This window comes from Mustelus asterias, chromosome 6, assembly GCF_964213995.1.
Source record: "Mustelus asterias chromosome 6, sMusAst1.hap1.1, whole genome shotgun sequence".
In the NCBI taxonomy this organism is placed as follows: Eukaryota; Metazoa; Chordata; class Chondrichthyes; order Carcharhiniformes; family Triakidae; genus Mustelus; species Mustelus asterias.
The window spans coordinates 114,970,604-114,994,923 of NC_135806.1; the positions used below are offsets into that span (position 1 = coordinate 114,970,604).

The window sequence follows — 24,320 nt, forward strand, 5'->3', positions numbered from 1 at the left end:
AAGCAAAGAGTTTGCATCAATGGGTCTTTTTCTGATTGGCAGTCAGTGACTAATGAGTTCCACAGGGATCTGTACTAGGACTTCAACTGTTCACATTATATATTAATGATCTGGAAGAGGGAACTAAATATATTCTCTCCAAATTTGCAAATGATACAAAGTTAGGTGGGAGGGTGAGCTGTGAGGAGGATGCAAAGATGCTTCAGCGGGATTTGGACAGGCTGTGTGTGGGGGCATCTGCATGGCAGATGCAGTATAATGTGGATAAATGTGAGGTTATTCACTTTGGTAGCAATAATAGGAAGACAGATTATTACATGAATGGGTGTAAATTGAGAAAGGTGGATACTCAGTGAGACCTTGGTGTCCTCTTGCATCAGTTGCTGAAAGTAAGTGCGCAAGTACAACAGGCATTAAAGAAGGCAAATGGTATGTTGCCCTTCATAGCGAGAGGATTTGAGTATAGGGATGTTTTGCTGCAATTGTATGGGGCATTAGTGAGGCCACACCTGGAGTATTATGTGCAGTTTTGGTCATGCTAAATTCTCCCCCAGTGTACAGGCGCTGGAATGTGGCGACTAGGGAATTTTCACAGTAACTTCATTGCAGTGGTAATGAAAGTCTACTTGTGACACTAATAAATAAACTTTAAACATTGTAAATTGGAACCAATTTCCCCATAAGAACAAGGTTATAAATATAGGATTTGTTTCTGAACCATGGCCGAAAGCACTTACATGCCACCCGAAACAGCTCAAAGCGCTCAAATCTTGCCCTGTCAACTCGCTGAGTCAACTGTTGATGCCTGCACGCCTTAACACAAGCTCCTTGGTTTGTGTGGGGACGGTTTAATTAAGCCATTGATTAATATCAGTTGCCTGCTTAACCTTGAACAATCTGAGTGCATATAAATGCATTAAAATCATGATGCTTATGCCAAAGAAATTAACATCATAAAACACTTTGTTTCCAACCTAATAAAGATGGCTCAACCTGTCCAGTTATATGGATGGGCAGCACAGAATGTCAGTATGCAAGTATGAACATGTTGGCATGGTGCCCTGAAGCCAAAACTGACTCTCTAAAGCCTAAATCGGGTGTCAACTTGTAACCATCATAACTTGAATGTCATAAAGCTGAGGACTGCCTGTAGTTCAAAATGCCTTCTGATCATGTTTGTTTGCTATGCTAAATAATATATCTATTCAGACTATAAAAATGGTCGTCGCACTTAAAATATTGATTTTTGAAACTTCCAACAGTGTGTGCCCTGAGTTGGGCTCCAGTTGAGGCCAAAACAGTGTTTTATAATAGTTTGTCATAACCATTTAACTTTTGGATATTCTGCCTCAGTTTATAAATTGCAAGATCCTGTTTGCCTTATTAGCTGCTTTCTCAACTTCTCTGCCACTTTTAATGATTGGTACATGTATATCTTCGGGTCTTCTGTTCCTGTACTCCCTTTAGAAATGTATCCTTCATTTTATATTGTACATCAGAGTCATAGAGGTTTACTGCATGGAAACAGGCCCTTCAGCCCAACTTGTCCATGCTGCCTTTTTTTTAAACCACTAAGCTAGTCCCAATTGCTTGTGTTTGGCCCATATCCCTCTATACCCATCTTACCCATGTAACTGTCTAAATGTTTTTTAAAAGACAAAATTGTACCTGCTTCTACTACTACCTCTGGCAGTTTGTTCCAGACACTCAGTACCCTGAGTGTGAAAAAATTGCCCCTCTGGACCCCTTTGGATCTCTCCTCTCTCACCTTAAACCTATGCCCTCTAGTTTTAGACTCCCCATCTCTGTCTTCTTCCCAGCAAAGTGCATTGTTTCACACTTCATTTGTTACATGTTCGCACATGCCACCAGCCTGTGTCCTCTTCAAGTCTATCACTATCCTCCATGGTTTACAATACTTCCAGTTTTGTGATATTTACACATTTTGAAATAGTGCCTTGCACACCAAGCCCAGGGTATTAATGTTTATCAAGAAGGCAGTGATCTAATACAGACCTTTGGAGAACCGCACAGTGTACCTTCCTTCAGGCAGAAATGCAACCATTCACAGTATGTCACTCAGCCAACTTCGTATCCATGCTGCCACTATCCCTTTTACTCCAGGGCTTCAGATTTTCGAGAAATCCAATCATGTAGCACGTTATAAAAAGCCTTTTGAGACTCCATGTGAAACTCATCAACCCCCTCTTGTCACCCCATCAAAAAACTCAATCGAATAAGTTAAACATGATTTTCCCTTAGCAATTCCTTGTTGGCTCTTAATTAATCCACACTTTTTCCCCCAATTATGGTTTCGAAAAGCTTTCCCACCATCAAGATTAAACTGATTTGCCTATGGTTGCTGGGTTGATCCTTGCACATTTTTGAACAGGGGTGTAACATTTGCAATTCTCCAATTCTGACTCCACCTCTATATCTAAAATGGATCGAAAGGTTATGACAGTACAACCAGCCTTTCTAATATCTCTGCTTTTTAGCTCAGCCAGCATTTCAACTACCTCCTCTTGACTCTGATTTTGATTGCATCTGTCTTTACCAAAGAAGAATATGCTGAGTATCAATTTAGTGACTCCGAGCTTGAATCTCCTTTTTCATCCCTAATTGGCTGCAACACTCCTATTACTATCCTTGCACTATTTTACGCCTATAAAAGACCTTTGGATTCTCTTTTTTGTTAGCTGCCAATCTCCTCTTAAACTCACTTTTTGCCCCTCATTTTCTTTTTCACATCTCCCCTGAACTTTCTATATTTATTCTTGTTCCCCATTGGATTATCAGCCTGAAATCTGTCATATGCACCCTTTTTTCTGCTTCATTCTTGGTTGCCCTTCTTTTCCACCTCCTGGTGGTGATTGTACGTCAGTTGTATGCGAATCATCTCTTTAAAGATGGCCAGCAAATTGTTCCTTAAGAGAAATGCCCATTTAGAAAACTGGCAAATGTCTTGCTCAAATCTTCATAATGTATGGTGCAGGAAGGGGTTAAGATTTTAGTGCACTCTATTTCAATTCTTACCTTTCAGGCAAAATAATTCTAAAATGCACAATCCAGAATTTACACATGTAAGGTATGGAAAATAAATGGAGGAGAATATCAATATCAAAAGCATAAGCCATTTTGTAGTACAGTGTGTTGCAGAAAGTTTTCAATTTTCACATTTTATTTGCTGAATGTTCTGGCATTTTGAACCCTACTGTAGTTTTGTCTTTTTAGCCAAAATATTTGATAGTTATGGAGGAGTGAACGGTATGTAAATCCAGATTGTGGGAGTACAGTTCTGGCCCAACACCACCGGAACGGATAGCTAGTTTTGAGCTGCTAGATGTGTTAATCTATGCCATTGAGCTTGGTGCAGTAGCAGACATTTCAAGTTGTCCTCAGTGTGAAGATGTGATCACTTCTACTTATGCTTTCATGGATGTTTTCTTGGATAAGTGCAACAGAGATAGATTAGTGACATTGACGTTCTCGCAGGCTGCCACAAACCCAGTCTGACAACTAAATAATTCAAAACTTGGTTTGTGGTACACCTACCAGGTTACTCTTGGTGTTCCCAACACAGTACTACTTGTGTCCTTGCTACCCTTGGTGTTTCCTCTGACTCCAACTGATGTTCAATATGGAGAACTGATTCAGCAGTGAATGGTAATCAGCAAGTGTTCTTACCAGTGATAGGCTGGCTCTAGAACCATGGTTAATTATTGATAGGGTCACTCAGCTGCCAGGGCTAGGGTTGAGGATTGGCCTGAGGTTTCCAGAAATTGAAGATCAATCTCCAGGACACTGCTGTGTGCAACACTGGAGAAAAATTGTCAGGTCATCAAAAGTAGATTATTTCTGTCTTTCTCTTTACCCGATATAAAAATATTGAAAATGGGGGGGAAATAGGTTATTTAGTTGACAGTCAAGCATCATCCAATTAAATAATTTTTTGTGTATTCTAAATGGTGTAGGAAGGCAGTGGATCACCCGGATGAATGTGTTGTTGACTCGTGGCAAGAGTATAGGGGCAAGTCATGTGATTAAACCTCTAGGAATATGTTTAATCACAGTTGATGAACCATCCAGGACTGATTTTAATGGATTTGCTGCAAAGTTCGGTCTGTGCAATTTGGTAAGGGATAAGGAAGTGGGAAGGATACAACAAATGGTGAATAATGGAACGTTTAGCAAATACACCCATCTCAATTGCCTCCACCAATGGAAGGATTTCGTCTGGCAGTGATGATTTCATTTAAAATGATTTATAAAGGTTTTTTTGTCTTTTATGTGGCAACAAAAACTATGGATTTTTTTGTCTTTTTTTGTTTTCTGCACTGAAGAACCATTTTGCCCCACCTCATGGGTCTCTGTCGTCCTGATGGAACAAAATATGCCATGGGTTGCTGATGGAGGAGAATGGGGCATTAGTTGATGGATATAATTCTGAGAGTATGATTATCAGATTGGTGCTTAACTTGTCTGTGTGATACCTCTCCCAGCTTTGGCATTAGTCCCCTGATGATGAGGAAGGATCAGTTGAGCTGGGTGTGCGCTTTTTGTCAGATGGTTTGATGCAGCCGAGTGGCTTACTAAGTGATTTCATAGGGCAGTTAAGTCTTTGTCACATTGTTGAGGGTCTGGAATTAGATATAGGCTGGAGCAGGTAAGGATGGGAAATTTCCTTCCCTAAAAGACATTCATGAATCAGTTAGACTTTTATGTTAACCCAGCAACTTGCAAAGTGTTTACCAATGTAACACGGTTTGTCTCGATGGACTTCAATTGGTATCACATTTCTGTTTAATATTTAATTAATCTTGTTTTTGTGTAGGGTCCATTACCTGGTGCGAAAATGAACCAGTTGAGTTCTTGCAACAAACTCATGATTTATGCAGTGGCTTTTTCTAGCCACTGTTCATAATTTTATGTTTCAATTTCACAACTTGCTATAGTGGGGCTTGAACTTCCAATGTCTATAACTGTATTATTGTGCCCAAGTTGATCATGTACATAGCTGTGTTTTTAATAACAGCAATAGAATGTATGTAAGATGCAGTGATTCAGTTTTGATTTCTTTTTTTTTAGTCATGGCTCAGGCTTAAAGACAAGAGAGACTTGTTCAGCATCCTACCAGCAGCAGCGACGACAGAGTGTGGGGGAAGATGACGGACTGTCTACTTGCAGGTGCTGTCTTGAAGAAAAGTGGAAATCCTATTGCAAACAAACACCGATGCTTCCACCAATGGAAGGATTTCGTCTGGCAGTGATGATTTCATTTAAGATGATTTATAAAGGTTTTTTTGTCTTTTATGTGGCAACAAAAACTATGGATTTTTTTTGTCTTTTTTTGTTTCCTGCATTTGTCGCAACAAGCTGGCAATGAAGCCGACATAATAAGAACACTGAAGAATAGAATCCTAGAATTAAGGACAGATGATTATTAAAACAAAGTCTTCTTTTGAAAGATCCTTCTGAATCCTCAAAGGTAAAACATTTACTTAAGTGATTTTAATGGATTTGCTGCAAAGTTCGGTCTGTGCAATTTGGTAAGGGATAAGGAAGTGGGAAGGATATAAGAAATGGTGAATAATGGAACGTTTAGCAAATACACCCATCTCAATTGCACTATATTGAATGGTGGCAGGACTATCATTTGCAGTGTTATAACTGTAATAAACTTTCACTTTTGTGTTGAAAGGAGTCCTGCTCCATTCGAACAATAATTGCTGCCTCCTTTTGCAGAATAAGAATATATATTTATCCATTTCTCCCCATCATTGTGACTTGATGTAACATATACTGAGCAAATATGTTTTCATATTTCAGTCCTTTGTTCCTAGACATCAAATAAAACTTAATTCCAGCAAAATGTCATCTAAATCATCCTATATTTACTATAAGTAAAAAATTAGAAAATACATCTTGTAGGATGCTAAGCAAAATGTTGGTGAAAGATGAGGTTTTTTCAGTTTATTTATTAAACCATTCTAGAGGCCAAATTCAAAAAGTGCTGTTGTTTTAAGTAATGAACTTGTTACTTTTTATGTTTATTGTTGTCTAAGTTTATTGTATAAAGTATGGAAATCAGTTTTTGCTATGTTCTATATATCATTTTTCTTTTGAAATTCCCTTTTGTATTTTGTATATTGTCTAAATTTAAATAAAGTTCGCATATGGAAAAAACTTTACTGAATCAAGCATTTACAGTGAAATATTGTACTACTTTTACATAGCTATTGATTCAACCTCCAACCTGCTGTAAATTACATTTGGTTTCCGCAATTACAAACTGACAACTGTAATTGGAACCTGACACTAGCATTTTTGAACTTGGTGCTTGCATGCACTTTGGCTCAATATCATGAGACAACTTGCATAATGTTTTGAATGGAAAAAAACAAGCAGGTTTTAGGGTCCCACAAGGAATAATCTGCATTATTCATTATGTTTGCACAGTCACAGACCCAATTATTTTGCTGCAGAGTAGACTGAAATCAATGTTGCACTGGTTTACCTGGTAACATTGCAATACAAGCTTTGTGCAGGTTACATGGCCTCACCTAATTCGAAAAGCTTTCCAATTTGATTCAGCATTAAATTTGCAGCTGCTTTATAAATGGAGCTAAAAGTTTTATACTATTTCAGGATCATGTTACCATTTCAGATTTCTATCCTTAAAAAATATTTGTGATTAAATTATTTTTATTTTTTACAGAAGAATGCAAGTAAACAGAGGCCAAATCATCCGCATAATTGATTCAAGCCAAGACCATAGTATTAAGTTAACAAGATTGCAATTATCTTTACGTGCTTATGCAAAGGATGGCTAATGAAGGCTAGACAATGAATATAATGTTGACAAAATCACTTCTAATTGAAGATAATGGAAAGAGCATGTAAAGATAATGAATGAAAAGTTTAAATTCGTCACTGATCAGTTGAAATTCCTTGAGTTAGTGTAATGAGTAAATTGAGATGTTTTTAAAATATTCTCAAATCATTGACTTAAGTATTTTTAAATCTAACATTCTAAAAACATAAGTGTAATGTGTGAAAACCAAACTTTGTGAATGTTCTCATGTTTGTTTATTATAGAAATATATAATGTCTGGTTAGCAAAGCACACTTTCGCACAATTATTTGGCCTCAGTTGGTATAGAAGTCATTCAGGGGTAAGAGATTAATTAGTAGGTTTATTGCTGCAGCCATTCCTTATTAACTTGTCTGGACCAAGTGATTTCCATAAAATGGTATGAATTACACTGTAAATAAATAAATATTTCTGTTACACTGTTCTACTGTTGTTAATTGCAAGTTTTACTTTGTTTTTCTCAAGGGAGTGTACTTCCCAATAGTTTTTACTACCCCAAAGCCAGCTTCCATAGATCAGCGCAGACTTCATTTGAACCACAACTTGATCAAATGTGATTAGTATGTTACGTGGCTGGGCAAGCAGCAAGCCTTTTTACTGTAAGCATGTATACTGGAAAGAGTATAGCTTATTCCCATACCTTCCTAACTCTCTATAATCAAGAGCCATACACTAACAGCTGGGCTTTCAAACAACTAATTTAGCAAAATACATCAGAAGGGTAATAGAATACTTGATTTCTGATTTGTATTTTGAAACCATTTTAAAAATAATTTTCAACAGTGTGGAGTATTCTGCAGTAAGTTTCATCAATAGTTTTATTCTTTCATGGGATGTAAGTATCACAGACAAGGCCACCATTTTGTGGTTCATCCCTAATTGAGCTAGAGAAGATAGTGGTGAACAGCTTTCTTGAACTGCTACACTTCATCTGGTGTAGATACACCCACAATGAACACAGGAAAGGGAGTTCCAGGATTTTGACGCAGCAACAGTGATATAGTTCCAAGTCAAGGTGGTGTGACTTGGAGAGGAACTTGCGTGTAGTGATGTTCCAATGTATCTGCAGATTGTGTGTGTTTAGGTGGTAGAGGTCATGGGTTTAAAGCTGCTGCCATAGAAGTTTTGGTGAGTTGCTGCAAATATATCTTGTATGCAGGGCACACAGCTGTCATTGTGCATCACTAGTGGCGAGAGTGAATTTTTAAGTGGTGATGGGGTGCTAATCAAGCAGCCTGAATTGTCTTGGTTAGTGTTGAGCTTCTTGAATGTTGTTAGAGCTGTACTCCTCCAAGTAAGTGGCAAATATTCCATCATGCTTCTGACTTGTGCTTTGTAGATGGTGGACAGGCTTAGGTGGGTTTCCAATGCAGAATTTCCTGCCTCTGATCTTTTGTAGCCACAGTATTTTTATGGCTAGTCCAGTTCAGTTTCTGATCAATGGAACACGCCCATGTTGATGGTGGGGATCAGTGATGGTAAAGCTGTTGAATGTCATGGGAAGATGGTTCCGTTCTCTTGTTGGAGATGAGCATCGCATGGCACTTGTGTGGCACGATTGTTACTTGCCATTTATCAGCTCCAGCCTGAACAAAATTCATGTCCATATGCAGCAAAACCTGGACAGCTTCAGTTGTCTGAGAAGGCACATATGGTGCTAAGCATTGTGCAATTATCAGCAGACATCCCCTTTCTGACCCTATGATGGAGATGGAGTCATTAATGAAGCAGTGGAAGATGTTTGGGCATTGGACATTTACCCTCACAAACTCCAGCAATGTGCTGGAGCTGAGATCATTGGTCTCCAACGACCACAACCATTTTCCTTGGTGTTAATTTTGATTATTTAGTGGACAGTTTTTCTCAATTCCCATCGACTTCATTTTTTCTGGGGCTCTTTGATACCACAATTGGTCAAATGTTGACCTGATCTCAAGCGTAGGCACTCACCACACCTTAAATTTGCTCTTTTGCCCAGGTTTGGACCATAACTAATGAGTTCGGGAGCCGAGTGGCTGTGGCAGAACCCAAATCAGGCACTGATGAGCAGTTTATTATTGTGCAAGTGATGCTTGATACCACTATCCATGACACCTTCCATCATTTTAATCAAGCGAAGACTGACTAGATGGTAATTCATCAGATTAGAATTGTCCTTCTTTTGGTCATGACATTCCAAGACAATTTTCCACATTGTTGAGTAGATGAGTTTTTAAGTTTAAAGTTTATTTATTAGTGTCACAAGTAGGCTTACATTAACACTGCAATGAAGTTACTGTGAAAATCCCCTAGATGCCACACTCGGGCGCCTGTTCGGGTACGCTGAGGGAGAATTTAGCAAGGCCAATGCACCTAACCACATCATTTGGACTGTGGGAGGAAACCAAAGCATCCGGAGGAAACCCATGCAGACACGGGGAGAATGTGTAGACACTGTACAGACAATGACCCAAGCTGGGAAGCAAACCTGGGTCACTAGCGCTGTGAGGCAGCAGTGCTAACCACTGTGCCACCGTGCTGCTCCATGTGACCATGTGCTGAGTGCTTTGGAACAATTTTCAAATAGTGCCCGAAATGGAACTGCTGCTGTGCTGATCTGTTGGAACAATTTCAAATCCTGAACCTCATTCCTAAGTGCCAAGTAGGATGCTGATTCAGCTTGCTGGTTTGAGATGAGCTGAATGGGGAGGTAATCCCTTGAAGATTGGAATATGTATTTTTTGGGTTCCCCATGAACCTTTTGGAGCTAGCTTGCTAGCATTGGCAAGTTTGACAATATATTTTGTTTCGAGAAGAACCTTGTTTCCCCTGCCCAAGAAGGAACCACACGTAAAGGGTCCATCCCTGAAACATGATGAGATGAGAAGGAATAGGACCTATAAAAGGTGAAGGTGAGAAAGCCTGTACAGAACCGGAAGAAATAGCAGAGGTGCTTAATGAATATTTTACCTCGGTATTCACGGTGGAAAAAGACCTGGATGGTTATACTACAGGATTGAGGTGGACTGAAAAGATTGAGTATGTGGACATTAAGAAAGAGGATGTGTTGGAAATTTTGAATAGCATCTAGATAAGTCGCCGGGACCGGATGGGATGTACCCCAGGTTACTGTGGGAGGCAAGGGAAGAGATTGCAGAGCCTCTGGCGATGATCTTTGCGTCGTCGTTGGAGACGGGAGAGGTTCCGGAGGATTGGAGGATTGCGGATGTGGTTCCTATTTTCAAGAAAGGGAATAGGGATAGCCCAGGAAATTACCAACCGGTGAGTCTAACCTCAGTGGTTGGTAAGTTGATGGAAAAGATCCTGAGGGACAGGATTTATGAACATTTAGAGAAGTTTAGTATGCTCAAAAGTAGTCAGCACGGCTTTGTCAAAGGCAAATCGTGCCTTACGAGCCTGGTGGAGTTCTTTGAAAATGTGACTAAACATATTGATGAAGGAAAAGTGGTAGATGTGGTTTACATGGACTTCAGCAAGGCGTTCAATAAGGTCCCCCATGCAAGACTTCTCGAGAAAGTGAGAGGGCATGGGATCCAAGGGGCTGTTGCCTTGTGGATTCAGAACTGGCTTGCCTGCAGAAGACAGAGAGTGGTTATAGACGGGTCTTTTTCTGAATGGAGGTCGGTCACCAGTGGAGTGCCCCAGGGATCTGTTCTGGGACCCTTGCTGTTTGTCATTTTCATAAATGACCTGGATGAGGAAGTGGAGGGATGGGTTGATAAGTTTGCCGACGACATGAAGGTTGGTGGTGTTGTGGATAGGTTGGAGGGATGTCAGAAGCTGCAGCGTGACATAGATAGGATGTAAGACTGGGCGGAGAACTGGCAGATGGACTTCAACCCGGATAAATGTGTAGTGGTCCATTTTGGCAGGTCAAATGGGATGAAGGAGTATAATATCAAGGGTAAGACTCTTAGCAGTGTAGAGGATCAGAAGGACCTTGGGGTCCAGGTCATAGGACTCTTAAATCGGCCTCGCAGGTAGAGGAGGTGGTTAAGAAGGCGTCTGATGTGCTGGCCTTCATCAATCGAGGGATTGAGTTTAGAAGTTGGGAGATAATGATGCAGCTTTATGAGACCCTCGTCAAATCCCACTTGGAGTACTGTGCTCAGTTCTGGTCGCCTCATTACAGGAAGGATGTGGAAATGATTGAAAGGGTGCAGAGAAGATTTACAAGGATGTTGCCTGGATTGGTTGGCATGCCTTATGAGGATAGGCTGAGGGAGCTCGGTCTTTTCTCCTTGGAGAGACGAAGGATGAGAGGTGACCTGATAGAGGTGTACAAGATGTTGAGAGGTATAGATTGGGTGGATTCTCAGAGGCTTTTTCCCAGGGCTGAAATGGCTGCTACGAGAGGACACAGGTTTAAGGTGCTGGGGAGTAGGTACAGAGGAGATGTCAGGGGTAAGTTTTTCACTCAGAGGGTGGTGGGTGAGTGGAATTGACTGCCGTCAGTGGTGGTGGAGGCAAACTCGATAGGGTCTTTTAAGAGAGTTCTGGATGAGTACATGGGATTGAATAGGATTGAGGGTTATAGGTAAGCCTATATATAAGCCGAGGGAGGTAGGGACATGACCGGCGCAACTTGTGGGCTGAAGGGCCTGTTTGTGCTGTATTTTTTCTATGTTTTCTATGTTTTTCTATGAACTGCGCTCTTCAGCACCTGTTGATGCTTCATTGGGAAAAGAAAACGCTGAAGTTTTAATAGGAGATGGAGACATGACATCCTTCAAGTTGTATGAGAAAGAAACATTCAAGGATGCTGAGAGATCCCACATGCATGAGAGAAAGGCATGGCTATAGTGAAGATGTCTGGGGGCAGGTGCCAGAATTGGCAATATTTGAGATGAGTGAGCCTGAGGAATAGCGACACGGCAAATGGAGGCAGAATTCCTTGGGTTTTCGGGTATTGATTGGAGAAGGTTCCAGGGGTCTATTGAAGGTTCCAGGATGGATTTTCAGGTCTGGATGTACCGGGAAGCCAGGTACTTTGAGTTGAATAGTGCCTGTTAAAATTCATTTCCAGTGTCGGCATATCTCAAAGTAAGGATCCCATTTAATTTTTGCAATTAGAAGTAGTTTAACTTCAATGTTGGTGAGTTGTGAAATATTATGGTGCTCCAAGTTGCACCACACCTCTCATTCTGGTGCGGCACGGTAGCACAGTGGTTAGCACTGCTGCTTCACAGCTCCAGGGTCCCGGGTTCGATTCCCGGCTCGGGTCACTGTCTGTGTGGAGTTTGCACATTCTCCTCGTGTCTGCGTGGGTTTCCTCCGGGTGCTCCGGTTTCCTCCCACAGTCCAAAGATGTGCGGGTTAGGTTGATTGGCCAGGTTAAAAATTGTCCCTGAGATATGTAGTTAGAGGGATTAGCGGGTAAATATGTGGGGGTAGGGCCTGGGTGGGATTGTGGTCGGTGCAGACGCGATGGGCCGAATGGCCTCCTTCTGCACTGTAGGGTTTCTATGATTCTATGATTCTGCCTCCAGTTCCAGCCCCACTCTAAGGGATTTGAGTCAGCACCCTCAACCTAGCAATGAAACTTCTGTGAGGTGACAGGCAGGGTTGGCAAGACTGGAGAAAAAAGTTAACCCACAATACTTCAAACTGTGGAAGTAGAAATCAATAAAAGACAGTTATAGGATTGATATCAGGAAATTATTTCACCATGAGCAATGTAAGAAATAAATCCAGCTAAAGCAGTGGACGCACAACCCCTGAATCGTTTATAAAAAGGGGAGACTTACTTTTCATTTGGGACATCCCAAGGTGCTTGACAGCCAATACAAATACGTACTTTTATTTTGCAATGAAGAAAACGCCCATGTAGGAAATGCCAGCAGTTCGGAGTCGCTGCTGCAATGGGGGAGGTGGGCGATAATGTTAGAATCTCTGGTTGGATGAACTAAGATGTGCCCCGGAATTATCTTTGTATGATCCACTTCGCCTCTCGTGGGCTTTAGGACCCAGGGGACAGTCAGGTTCGGGAGGCAAAGGGAAGTCCCTATTTGTTGGCGCTGACATTTCTATTTAAAGAGCGCCCTGAGTCAGGAAACCTGGGCTCCATAATGACCGGGCTTTGAGAATCTCTCCGTTAAACCGGCAGTGTGAAGAGAAATAGCAGCGAGAATGGAAAACTTGGAGGCTTGCTTTCCTGCAGAAACCGCAGATAAAATTGAGCCAGAAATCTCCTTCACGCTGGAGGATGAGACGTGTGAAGGTGGAGTGTTGGAAACGGAGGAGGAGGAGGAACTTGGAGAAAGGTAATGGGATTTAGAGGGGAAACAGCTTTAGCCATGGAACAATTTGGGGCTTAATTTGCCATCGGGGCTGGTGCTGGGAAAGGTAGTAAATATGGTGTCAAATGCAATTGTGTGGAGATCAAATTAATTTTGTTCAGGCTCCTCGCCTGCACTTTGGCAGTGACAGTGTTTGCACTGTTGGCTATTTAAAGTGACTATGACACCAGATACGATCGCAGCTCTGCCCCTCCTACTAGCTGTCTGCTAGAACCAAAATAATTTTGCATTAAATGGAACGTCGCTGTGGAATGACTTTGGCTGGGCAAGAATAAAAGCAAAGATAGGTTCTCTTTTCCTTGTAGTAGCGTTTTATGAGATTGGGGAAGTTGTCAAAGCAGAAGTTAGCTTAATCTGGAGTTGCCAACTGTGATCAGATGTATTCCTGGAGATTTCATCACACGGCTTGTCCCCTGGCTCCAGCCATTAGTATCCAACACATCCATCCGGGTGAGGTGCTAGATAAAGGCAAAATGCTGCGGATGCTGGAATCTGAAGCAAAAACAGAAAATGCTGGAGAACATAAGAAATAGGAGCAGGAGTAGGCCATCTAGCCCCTCGAGCCTGCCCCGCCATTCAATAAGATCATGGCTGATCTGATAGTGGTTTAGTTCCACTTAACCGCCCACTCCCCATAACCCTTAATTCCCTTATTGATCAGAAATCTATCTACCTGTGACTTAAACATATTTAATGAGGTAGCCTCCACTGCTTCAATGGGCAGAGAATTCCAGAGATTCACTACCCTCTGAGAGAAGAAGTTCCTCCTCAACTCTGTTCTAAACTGACTCCCCCTTATTTTGAGGCTGTGTCCTCTAGTTCTTGTTTCCTTTCTAAGTGGAAAGAATCTCTCTGCCTCTACCCTGTCTAGCCCCTTCATTATCTTATATGTCTCTATAAGATCTCCCCTCAGCCTTCTAAACTCCAACGAGAACCTCGGCTGGTCTGACAGCATCTGTGGAGAGAGAATGGAGGCAACATTAGCTCTGTTGTCTCTCCACAGTTGCTGTCAGACCTGAGATTTTCCAACATTTTCTGTTTTTATTGCTGATGAGGTACTGACTTCATACACCAATTGGGAAGCAAAAAGACTCATTACCCAGGTGGATGATGCTTGACTGGTCAGCACGTTGGCACAGTGGTTAGCACTGCTGCCTCACAGCACCAGGGACCCAGGATCGATTCAGGCCTCGGGTGACTGTGTGGAGTTAGCATGATATCCCTGTGTCTGCGCGGGTTTCCTCTGGGTGCTCCGGTTTCCTCCCACAGTCCAAAGATGTGCGGGTGAGGTGGACTGGCCATGTTAAATTGTCCCTAAGTGTCAGGGGGATTAGCAGGGTAAATACATGGGGTTACGGGGATAGGGTCTGTGTGGGATTGTTGTCAGTGCAGACTCGATGGGCCGAATGGCTTCTGCACTATGGGGATTCTATGGTTCTATAAATCATCTCACCCCCACACCAGCATTTTCGGTATTTCTATATCTGGTAAAGAGAAATATTCAAAGAAAATGATGAAACGTTTTTTTTGAATCTCCCTATGATTTTTCTCCTGGCTTGCAGACGGCAGTGTCCTGGAGATGGATCTTTCATTCCAGGCAATTCCTGGAGATTCCAGGCCAATCCTCTAGGATTGACAACTCTAGCCCACTCAATGATGTGGTTGCATCATAAGAACTGAAGCATCTGGTAATTGACTTAAATTGCAGTGTTATTCATGGTCTGGTATATGACACAAATCGTTTCTTTAGCCCGTTATACAACTTTTATTCCCACTCCAGTTTCTGGTGCTGTTCTCCTTGGAGGAGAGAAGGTTGAGAGGGATTTGATAGAGGTGTTCAAAATTATGCGGGGTTGAGACAGAGTAGGAGAGAAACTATGGGGGAAGGAATGAGAACCAAAAGGCACTGATTTAAAGAGGTTGGTGAAGTAATTGATGGTGACAGGAGGGAAAAAAGTCTTTACACAGCAAGTGATTAGGACCTGGAATGTACTGCCAGAGAGTGTGGTGGAAAACAGGATTGGATAAACACTCAAAGAGGCAACATTTCCAGGTCTATCAGGAAAAGGCGGGGGAGTGGGATTTAGTTGAGTTGCTCTTGCAGAGGGATCTTATAGAGGTCTATAAAATAATGAGGGGCATAGATTAGCTAGATAGTCAACATCTTTTCCCAAAGGTAGGGGAGTCTAAAACTAGAGGGCATAGGTTTAAGGTGAGGGAGAGGAGATACAAAAGGATCAGAGGGGCAATTTTTTCACACACAGGGTGGTGAGTGTCCGGAACAAGCTGCCAGAGGCAGTAGTAGAGGCAGGTACAATTTTGTCTTTTAAAAAGCATGTAGACAGTTACATGGGTAAGATGGGTATAGAGGGATATGGGCCAAACCCAGGCAATTGGGACTATCTTAGTGGTTAAAAAAAAAAGGGTGACATGGACAAGTTGGGCCAAAGGGCCTGTTTCCATCCTGTAAACCTCTATAACTCTATGGCATTCCCTGCCCTGATTCTCATAGCCAGCAAGCTGAATCTTGATATCACCATACTTGTGAACGAAATGGTTCTCGCAATGGGAATGGCAGAATTTTCCCATTAGCTCTCTGCTTTTGCAAAATCCCCCCAAAATTGGTGGTGACTTGTGCGCAGCTGTTATATGTAACCGTCTTCCCTATAGTATTTTATTAGATAATTCCACTTACTAAAGAATAATTTCAGGACAGTTGGAAATTAACATGAGCATGGCAGTTGAGCATAAAACAAGTTAAATGGCAGTATTTGTGGGATTTATTTCACAAAGCATGGTGATGGTCACATATATCTCATGTCCATTTGCCAAACGTTTCTGGTTGACTCCTTTGCAACACTTTCCTATTAATCTGTCGGCTCCAAAACATGGGCTTCACAGGAAATTTATAGACTTTTATTTGTGTGATTGTTGGCTAAAGATTTTCTTTCTGAATGAATATCACATTTCCTTTATTTTTGTATTACCCTTGAAATGTTTCTTGGTCCCAATATTAGTCTTTTCCTATGCAGTGTTGCCTGTATATATTTCACCTGACATGTGAACATGTCCAGTTCGAGCTGTGCCTATAAAGCTGTCCTTTGTGCCAGTTCTGCTGGTGCATTGAAGAATTCAATCATTGCCACTCCATTTCACCACTCAACTTTCATTAAAGATCACATATGCTTTTTTTGCTGGATTCTCCCTTAACTATTTCATATGTCAGTCATAAACACTCTAAGGTGTGGCAGCTACTTAGCAGTCCAGGGAGTAACTCTGCATATTACATAAAACCACAAGATATAGGAGCAGAATTAGGTCATTCGACCCATCGAGTCTGCTCTGCCATTCAAACATTGGCTGATATGTTTCTCAACCCATTCACCCACCTTTTCCCTGCAATGTTTGGTTCCCATTATCAATCAAGAACCTATCTATCGCTGTCTTAAATACAGTTAATGACTTGGCCTCCATAGCCTTCTGTGGCAATGAATTCCACAGATTTACCATCCTCGAGCTGAAGAAATTTCTCCTCATCTCATAGAATCATAGAATCCCTATAGTGTAGGAGAAGGCCATTCGGCCCATCAAGCCTGCACTGACAGCAATCCCACCCAGGCCCTATCCCCGTAACCCCACATATTTATCCCACTAATCCCCCTGACAATAAGGGGAAATTTAGCATGGCCACTCAACCTAACCGGCACATCTTTGGACTGTGGGAGGAAACCGGAGCACCCGGTGGTTCTGAAGGCATCTCAGTTCTAAAGGGTTGTCCCTTTATTCCGAGGCTATGCCCTTGGTTCCTGTCTCTCCGACTAATGGAAATATCTTCTCCATGTCCACTCTATCCAGGCCTTTCAGTATTCTGTAAGTTTCAATGAGATCTTCACTTTAGCTTTAGGTTGCATTCATTTAAAATGTGACTGACAAAGGGGCAAATGCCGTGTTATTAGTTCTTTGTTGCAGTGTTAGATTTCATGGTCCAACTATTTATTACGACCAAGTGGATTGTTCATAATATGAAATTAGCCAAGCTTTGTGCCTCCTGTCTCTGGTCTTTGATGCAATGGTTCCATTCTTGGTATATCCTGGAGTTGCATTTTCAGTGCAAAGTAGTTGAATTGGCTAATGACGCCAAGCCCAGAGTGACCCAGAAGTTGAAGCAAACAGCTCATAAAGAGAGCTCGGCAGGCTTTGCATCTGAGCTGATCAATGGCGAAGGAAGCAGATTGTGGGTGAATGGAAGTAAAAATATAAGACAAGTGTATTCCACGCAGGGGTAGAAGATGCAACAGGAAGAAAGGGTATTACTGCTGATTGTTCACCATGTTTAAACAGTGTGAGGCAGCAGGGCAAGCTGGATACTAGGCCAACGGCAAAGCACTGCAGATGCTGAAAATCTGAAATACAAACAGAAAGTTCTGGACGCACTCAACAGACAAGACAAAGAAGCAGAGTTAATGTACGTAATCTACTGTCCACTTTAGCCATGTGTTTAGAGATAGGAAGGGCACTGGATAGGACCGCCGCCTTCCTGCCTCCACCCTGATTAAGTTTGGAATGGGAAAACCCATGGTTAGCCATCCCAACCTACCACCTAATGACGCCTCGGGCTGCTGCTAGCATTAAACTAACTGCAGACAGGCCTATCGCCACATAGGGAGCTTGCCAAGTAAACTTGTCCCTCAGGGTGGTGGGGGGCGGGGGAGGGACTGTATATTGGAGGGAACTGGCACCAGGAAGGGGCGTCCTGCTGAGACTCGCCCGTTGCCCTTGCTGCTGACTCCCTTACACACCCTCAACCTCAAACACCGCCACCCCACCCCACAAAAGCCACCAATTCTCACCAACTTTTACAGATGCACCATAGAAAACATCCTTTCTGGTTGTATCACAGCTTGGTACAGCTCCTGCTCTGCCCAAGACCGCAAGGAACTACAAAAGGTCGTGAATGTAGCCCAAACCAGCCTCCCATCCATTGACTCTGTCTACACTTCCCGCTGCCTTAGCAAAGCAGCCAGCATAATTAAGGACCCCACGCACCTTGGACATTCTCTCTTCCACCTTTTTCCGTTGGGAAAAAGATACAAAAGTCTGAGGTCACGTACTCAAGAACAGCTTCTTCCCTGCTGCTGTCAGACTTTTGAATGGACCTACCTTGCATTAAGTTGATCTTTCTGTACACCCTAGCTATGACTGTAACACTACATTCTGCACTCTCTCGTTTCCTTCTCTATGAACGGTATGTTTTGTCTGTATAGCGCGCAAGAAACAATACTTTTCACTGTATGTTAATACATGTGACAATAATAAATCAAATCAAATCAAAACAAAATCATTATAAACTTAGCTGTGGCCTGGGACGCTTGGTGATTCAGGGCCTCCAGTCGATGTTGCTTTGGCAGCAGCCACCACTCCCCCGGCGACGCTGCTGAGCAAAAGAGCCTCCAGCCTCCGATTGGCCGGCAGCTCTGAGTAGGCAGAACCTCCACTCCCGGGATCCTGGTCCTGGGAATAAACTCACTGGTGGCCTCTCAGCTCCCTGATTGGCTTGTGGTTCAGTGGATCTTCCGCAAAGGAGGCAATGTGGGTCTCTCAGCGGCCCTCCAGCCAGTAAATCTGACGCCCGTGGCCCCAAGATCCTGACCAGTGTTTCAGGCTGGTGAGATTGTGTCAGGACTAAAGATTGTTACAGGTACAGAGAAAGCGAACATGAGCTGACAAGGAAAGAACAAAAGGGTTGGTCCGTGATAGGGTGGAAAGCAGGAAAGATTAAATGAACAGAAGAATCGACAACTTATTTCTGAAAAAAATGGTAGCACTGTCACAAGAAGTCGAATGACTTCACACAGATGATCAGGGTCAGTGAATGTATCTTAGAATCATAGAATCCCCACAGTGCAGAAGGAGGCCATTCAGCCCATCGAGTCTGCACTGACCACAATCTTACCCAGGCCCTATCCCCATAACCCCATGCATTTACCCTAGCTAGTCCCCCTGACACTAAGGGGCAATTTAGCATGGTCAATCCACCTAATCCGCACATCTTTGGACTGTGGGAGGAAACCGGAGCACCCGGAGGAAAACCATGCAGACACGGGGTGAATGTGCAAACTCTACACACACAGTCATCCAAGCTGGGAATCGAGCCCGGGTCCCTGGCGTTGTGAGGCAGCAGTGATAACCACTGTACCACTGTGTTGCCCCAGATGTCACATGACATCTACCCATTACAGCACCAATGTCTCACGGTGCTCAGTGAACCACACCCCATCGCACACAGCAGCACTCCCTGGAACTCAGGACTCATGCCTAATATCCAGATACTCCACCTTCACAACACTGCTAGTCTCACTGCCTCCAGTTATCCCACCAGCTAGAAAGCCAAGGGTAAACCCATCTGTTGGCCCTGGAAGCCACAACCACATTTTATAGTCACCAGCAAATTAGTTGCCTGATGTCTTGGCTTTTACTCTCGTGAGGGAGGATGTCCCACCTCCAAGATCTGCCAACAATTGTCCAATCTGAAACTCTCCCCAGGAGGGTGGCCACCCCGGTGTCTGCAGCTAGACCCCAAGGAGAATTGTCAGTGAAGGCCAGTGTTCAAGGTAAATGGGGCAGTCAGATAAGCCCCAGTGAGGCAGTGGCAGTGGGGGAGCGTGGGGATGGTGGGGCAGATGGCCATCCGGAGGCTAGGGATGGGAGGATGGGGTGTTTCAAGCAAGAGCAGACCTTTCTGCTGGAGATGGAACAAAGGGTGCCTGAACAGAGGGACTCCTGCTAAATCGGCAGCCAGGTTTGTGTGGTGGGCATTCCCTACAGCTGGCAAAATGACAGAGTTGGTGGAAAGAGGCCCTTGTGTGGCCATTAATTGGCCCATAAGCGGGTGGGCTGCCCAAAACCTATACTGCTTCTGGTAAAGTACCAGCAGGTAGGTGACCAACCATCACATCTGGTTTTATGGATCCCCTTCCCCTATAGGACTCTTAAATCGGCCTCGCAGGTAGAGGAGGTGGTTAAGAAGGCGTATGGTGTGCTGGCCTTCATCAATCGAGGGATTGAGTTTAGGAGTTGGGAGATAATGATGCAGCTTTATAAGACCCTCGTCATACCCCGCTTGGAGTATTGTGCTCAGTTCTGTTCGTCTCATTACAGGAGGGATGTGGAAATGATTGAAAGGTTGCAGAGAAGATTTACAAGGATGTTGCCTGGATTGGGTGGCATGCCTTATGAGGATAGGCTGAGGGAGCTCGGTCTTTTCTCCTTGGAGAGACGAAGGATGAGAGGTGACCTGATAGAGGTGTACAAGATGTTGAGAGGTATAGATCGGGTGGATTCTCGGAGGCTTTTTTCCAGGGCTGAAATGGCTGCTACGAGAGGGCACAGGTTTAAGGTGCTGGGGAGTAGGTACAGAGGAGATGTCAGGGGTAAGTCTTTCACTCAGAGGGTGGTGGGTGAGTGGAATCGGCTGCCGTCAGAGATGGTGGAGGCAAACTCGATAGGGTCTTTTAAGAGAGTTCTGGATGAGTACATGGGACTGAGTAGGATTGAGGGTTATAGGTAAGCCTATATATAAGCCTAGGTAGGTAGGGACATGACCAGCGCAACTTGTGGGCCGAAGGGCCTGTTTGTGCTGTACGTTTTCTATGTTCTATGTTCTATCTGCCAGCCCACCTCTGAGGGGGGCGGGGGGGATAGTAAAACACAGGCCAGTAAAATAGGGCAGAACATAACTGGCAGAGGACAAGGAGCGCCTGCATCTCCTGAACTTACAGAGGAACTGACTCTCCACAACATGAGCTAGCGACAGGCTGTGACAGAGCCTGTGTAATCCAACATTGTTGAGAACTGCATGATAGTATGCTCCTTCTCAACTTCCAACATACTGCTCATCCTGTTATCTGGCATGATGAGCAAGCGGCTGATGGTGTGACCATGCACCTCTTACTTTCCACATCACCTCCCTTTCCCCCACACTCATCTTCTTCTGATTCCCTGTTTTTAGACACTCAGGAAGTGCCATCTGTCCAGGGAGAAAGTGAGACAGCAACAGTACATCACTGATGAAGAGACCGTGTCACTTGATCTGACATTTACAGCCACCAGTACAGATACGTCACTGCACTTACCTTGAAGGCTAGGCTAGAGTTGTGGTGAGTCATCTGGGTGCAATGTACTGCAGCCAAACAGAAGTAAAGGATATGCCAACTCACCGAGGGCAAAATTGCAGGCAGCTCCTGCTACAGGTGAAAGAGATCAGGATGTCAATGGGGCGGCATGCAGGCAAGCACTGATGGGGATGCACAGAGAGCTGATGGGTAATTGGCTGGCCTGCTGGACAGCCTCCTGTCACCTCAAAGGAACATGGAGGAGCCCCAGCTCCAAGTTAGCAGAGGTTACGATGCAGAGCTTGCCCTCGCCACAGCCTCTGCTGTGTCTCCATGTCATGTTGCAGACCCAGAGACATTGCCACTGCTGCCCCCTCTCCTCATGCAGCCTTTGTGTGCACAAGAACATGTATCCCTCTGCCCTCCCTGTGAGGATGCTGCAGCCCTTGCTGGAAAACTCAGGAATCGCCACGACACCTCCAAAAACACTTCAGAGGATGTCTCGAGACTTTACAACAGCGTAAGTTCTTCAAAATTACTTTAGCTGTAATCAGAGAACCTGGCACTTTAAGGAACACCAGAGCAGGGTCCACCTTGCAGCTTAGCACTTGTTGCTGAGTGATGCACAAGTTTGTTGCTTGAATCTGTATGATCCAAACTAAATATCTTGCTGTAGATCAGCCAGTAGTGTTCTGAGATTGTGTGTTCTCTCATGAAGAGGTCTAGAGACTTGTATGGTTGAGCAGTAACTGCTTATTGAAAACACATAACTATATATATATACTTGGAGAATACAGTCTTGTCTAGGTGCTATCTTCATGCCGACGTCTACCAGACTCAGCATCACACTTTACTATTCCCACTTGACTCTCTACATTGTAATGTGGGTGGTACTGTTTCCCCAGTGCCACAATAACCCTTACAGTTACAAACACCCTCAAGCTACGGGTTATGGGGTTATGGGGGTAGGGTCTGGGTGGGATTGTGGTCGGTGCAGACTCAATGGGCTGAACGGCCTCCTTCTGCACTGTAGGATTCTATGATTCTATGGACAGTGTGAGGTCAGGATGGAGCTCCCACACAGCTTTCTATCCACCCTCTCTGATGCCTTTATGGACACCCTTCTCAGGAGGGCATACATACCATGCATGCTGTGCTGGAAGTTGCTAGCGTTGGCAGGGTGCGTTCCCGCAAAATGATGTTAGGCCCATGTGGGCTCTATGGAGATTAAATTCATGCCCCTTATCTCCAAACGTTTCAGAAAAGCAGGCCACAAAGGCATGAGTTCAGAGTTGTGTGGGACAAATTTGGAACAGACGTCAGAACATATTTCTTTACACCCAGGATGATCGACAACAGGAATGGATTATTAATCCCAATGTCATCTCTGTTGAAAAGTTAACTAGCATTGCAAAATATGAGCATGAGAGACCATTGCAAAGGGGGAACCGAGAAAAGCCACTTAACCCATTCAGCTTTTCAAAATGATGCATTCAAGGGATATAGGTGTTGCTGGCAAGGGTCGTATTTATTACTTACTCCATCCAGAATATTGTAAATTCTTCTTTCTCACCTCTATCTTGATGGTAGATCCTCTCTTTACTTGAAGGAACCTGAATTGTATTTCTCTATTTCCTCTGAAAAATAGAAAATAAAACAGTGATGTTAAATCCCTATAATCTTCACTTCCTCCTTCTCAACAGATATTGACCCAGGTCCCATCGAAAAATTGATTTGAAAACAAATTGAACATTCTACTTCAGATAAAATATAGATGTTATTAAAATAGGGTTTCGGGAAAAATGGCCAGAATGGTTTCAGTCGTCTAAGTTGTGAAGAAATAGCCATAAAACTAAGTTCATTTTTTTAACCTTTTCAAAACTAAGTTTAAGTTTAAGTTTATTTATTAGTGTTACAAGTAGGCTTACATTAACACTGCAATGAAGTTAAAGCAAAAATTCCCTAGTCCCCACACTCCGGTGCCTGTTCAGGTACACTGAGGGAGAATTTAGCATGGCCAACGCACCTAACCAGCACGTCTTTCAGACAGTGGGAGGAAACCGGAGCACCCGGAGGAAACCCATGCAAACACAGTTAGAATGTGCAGACTGCACACAGACAGTGACCCAAGCCGCGAATCGAACCAGGGTCCCTGGCGCTGTGAGGCAGCAATGCTAACCACTGTGCCAACATGCCGCCAATGTCACCCATGCCACCAGATGAGGAGCATTCTGCCTCCAAAGAATCTACTCACCTGATGAAGGAGCAGCGCTCCGAAAGCTCGTGCTACCAAATAAACCTGTTGGACTTTAACCTGGTGTTGTGAGACTTCTTACTGTGCCCATCCCAATCCAACGCCAGCATCTCCACTCCAAATAATTATTTAGTCATTCAGGGTGCTGCAATATGTTAGTGCTGCTCCATTAAGTTAAACTAATGACCAATGTCATAACCCACCAGTTAGCAGATTAGCAATCATATCATTTTGAGTGATATCTTCACCTGCTGAATCGCCACTTTTTCGATGTGTTCCAGTCGATTTGGATTGAGTATTGCTGATTGTTCTTTTGTTCGTGGGGTGTGAATGTCACTGGCTAGACCCGCATTTTCTGCGCATCCCTATTTGCCCTTGAGGAGGTGGTAGCGAGCTGCCTGCTTGAGCCTCTGCAGTCCATGTGGTGTGGGTACACCATCAGTGCTCTTTGGGAGTTCCAGGATTTTGACCCAGAGACAATGAAGGAATGGCGATATGTTTCCAAGTCAGGATGGTGAATGACTAGGAGGGCAACTTAGTGGTATTCCCATATATCTGCTGTCCTTGGCCTTCTGGATGATAGAGGCTGTGCGTTTGGAAGGTGCTGCCTAAGGAACCTTGATAGGTTCCTGCAGTGCAACTCGTAGATGGTATACACTGCTGTCACTGTGTGCCAGTGGTAGAGGGAGTGAATGTTTGTGGATGGGTCCAATCAAATGGACTGCTTTGTCTTGGATGGTGTCTAGCTTCTTGAGTGTTGTTGGAGCTATATTCTTCCAGGC

The 24,320-nt window shown here is 43.6% G+C and overlaps 2 protein-coding genes across 3 annotated transcripts in view; both read left to right on the top strand.

Moving 5' to 3' along the window:
* tent2 (terminal nucleotidyltransferase 2) overlaps positions 1-7,298 on the top strand; it is a 72,001-nt gene extending 64,703 nt beyond the window's left edge. Inside the window, exons 14-15 of one of the 2 annotated variants that reach the window (XR_013498214.1) lie at positions 5,089-5,488; positions 6,719-7,298. Coding sequence is in view for 1 of the 2 variants with exons in the window: in XM_078214979.1 (XP_078071105.1) it covers positions 5,089-5,169 (81 nt within the window). In the remaining variant the exon portion in view is untranslated. Of the gene's footprint in view, positions 1-5,088 lie in introns of both variants that reach the window. The other variant, XM_078214979.1, reaches the window with a different exon arrangement.
* Positions 7,299-12,887: 5,589 nt separating this feature from the next.
* Positions 12,888-24,320, top strand: part of LOC144495099 (cardiomyopathy-associated protein 5-like) — a 96,456-nt gene continuing 85,023 nt past the window's right edge. Inside the window, exon 1 of the mRNA XM_078214982.1 lies at positions 12,888-13,137. Coding sequence (XP_078071108.1) covers positions 13,004-13,137 — 134 coding nt within the window. The 5' untranslated portion in view covers positions 12,888-13,003. The remainder of the gene's footprint in view (positions 13,138-24,320) is intronic.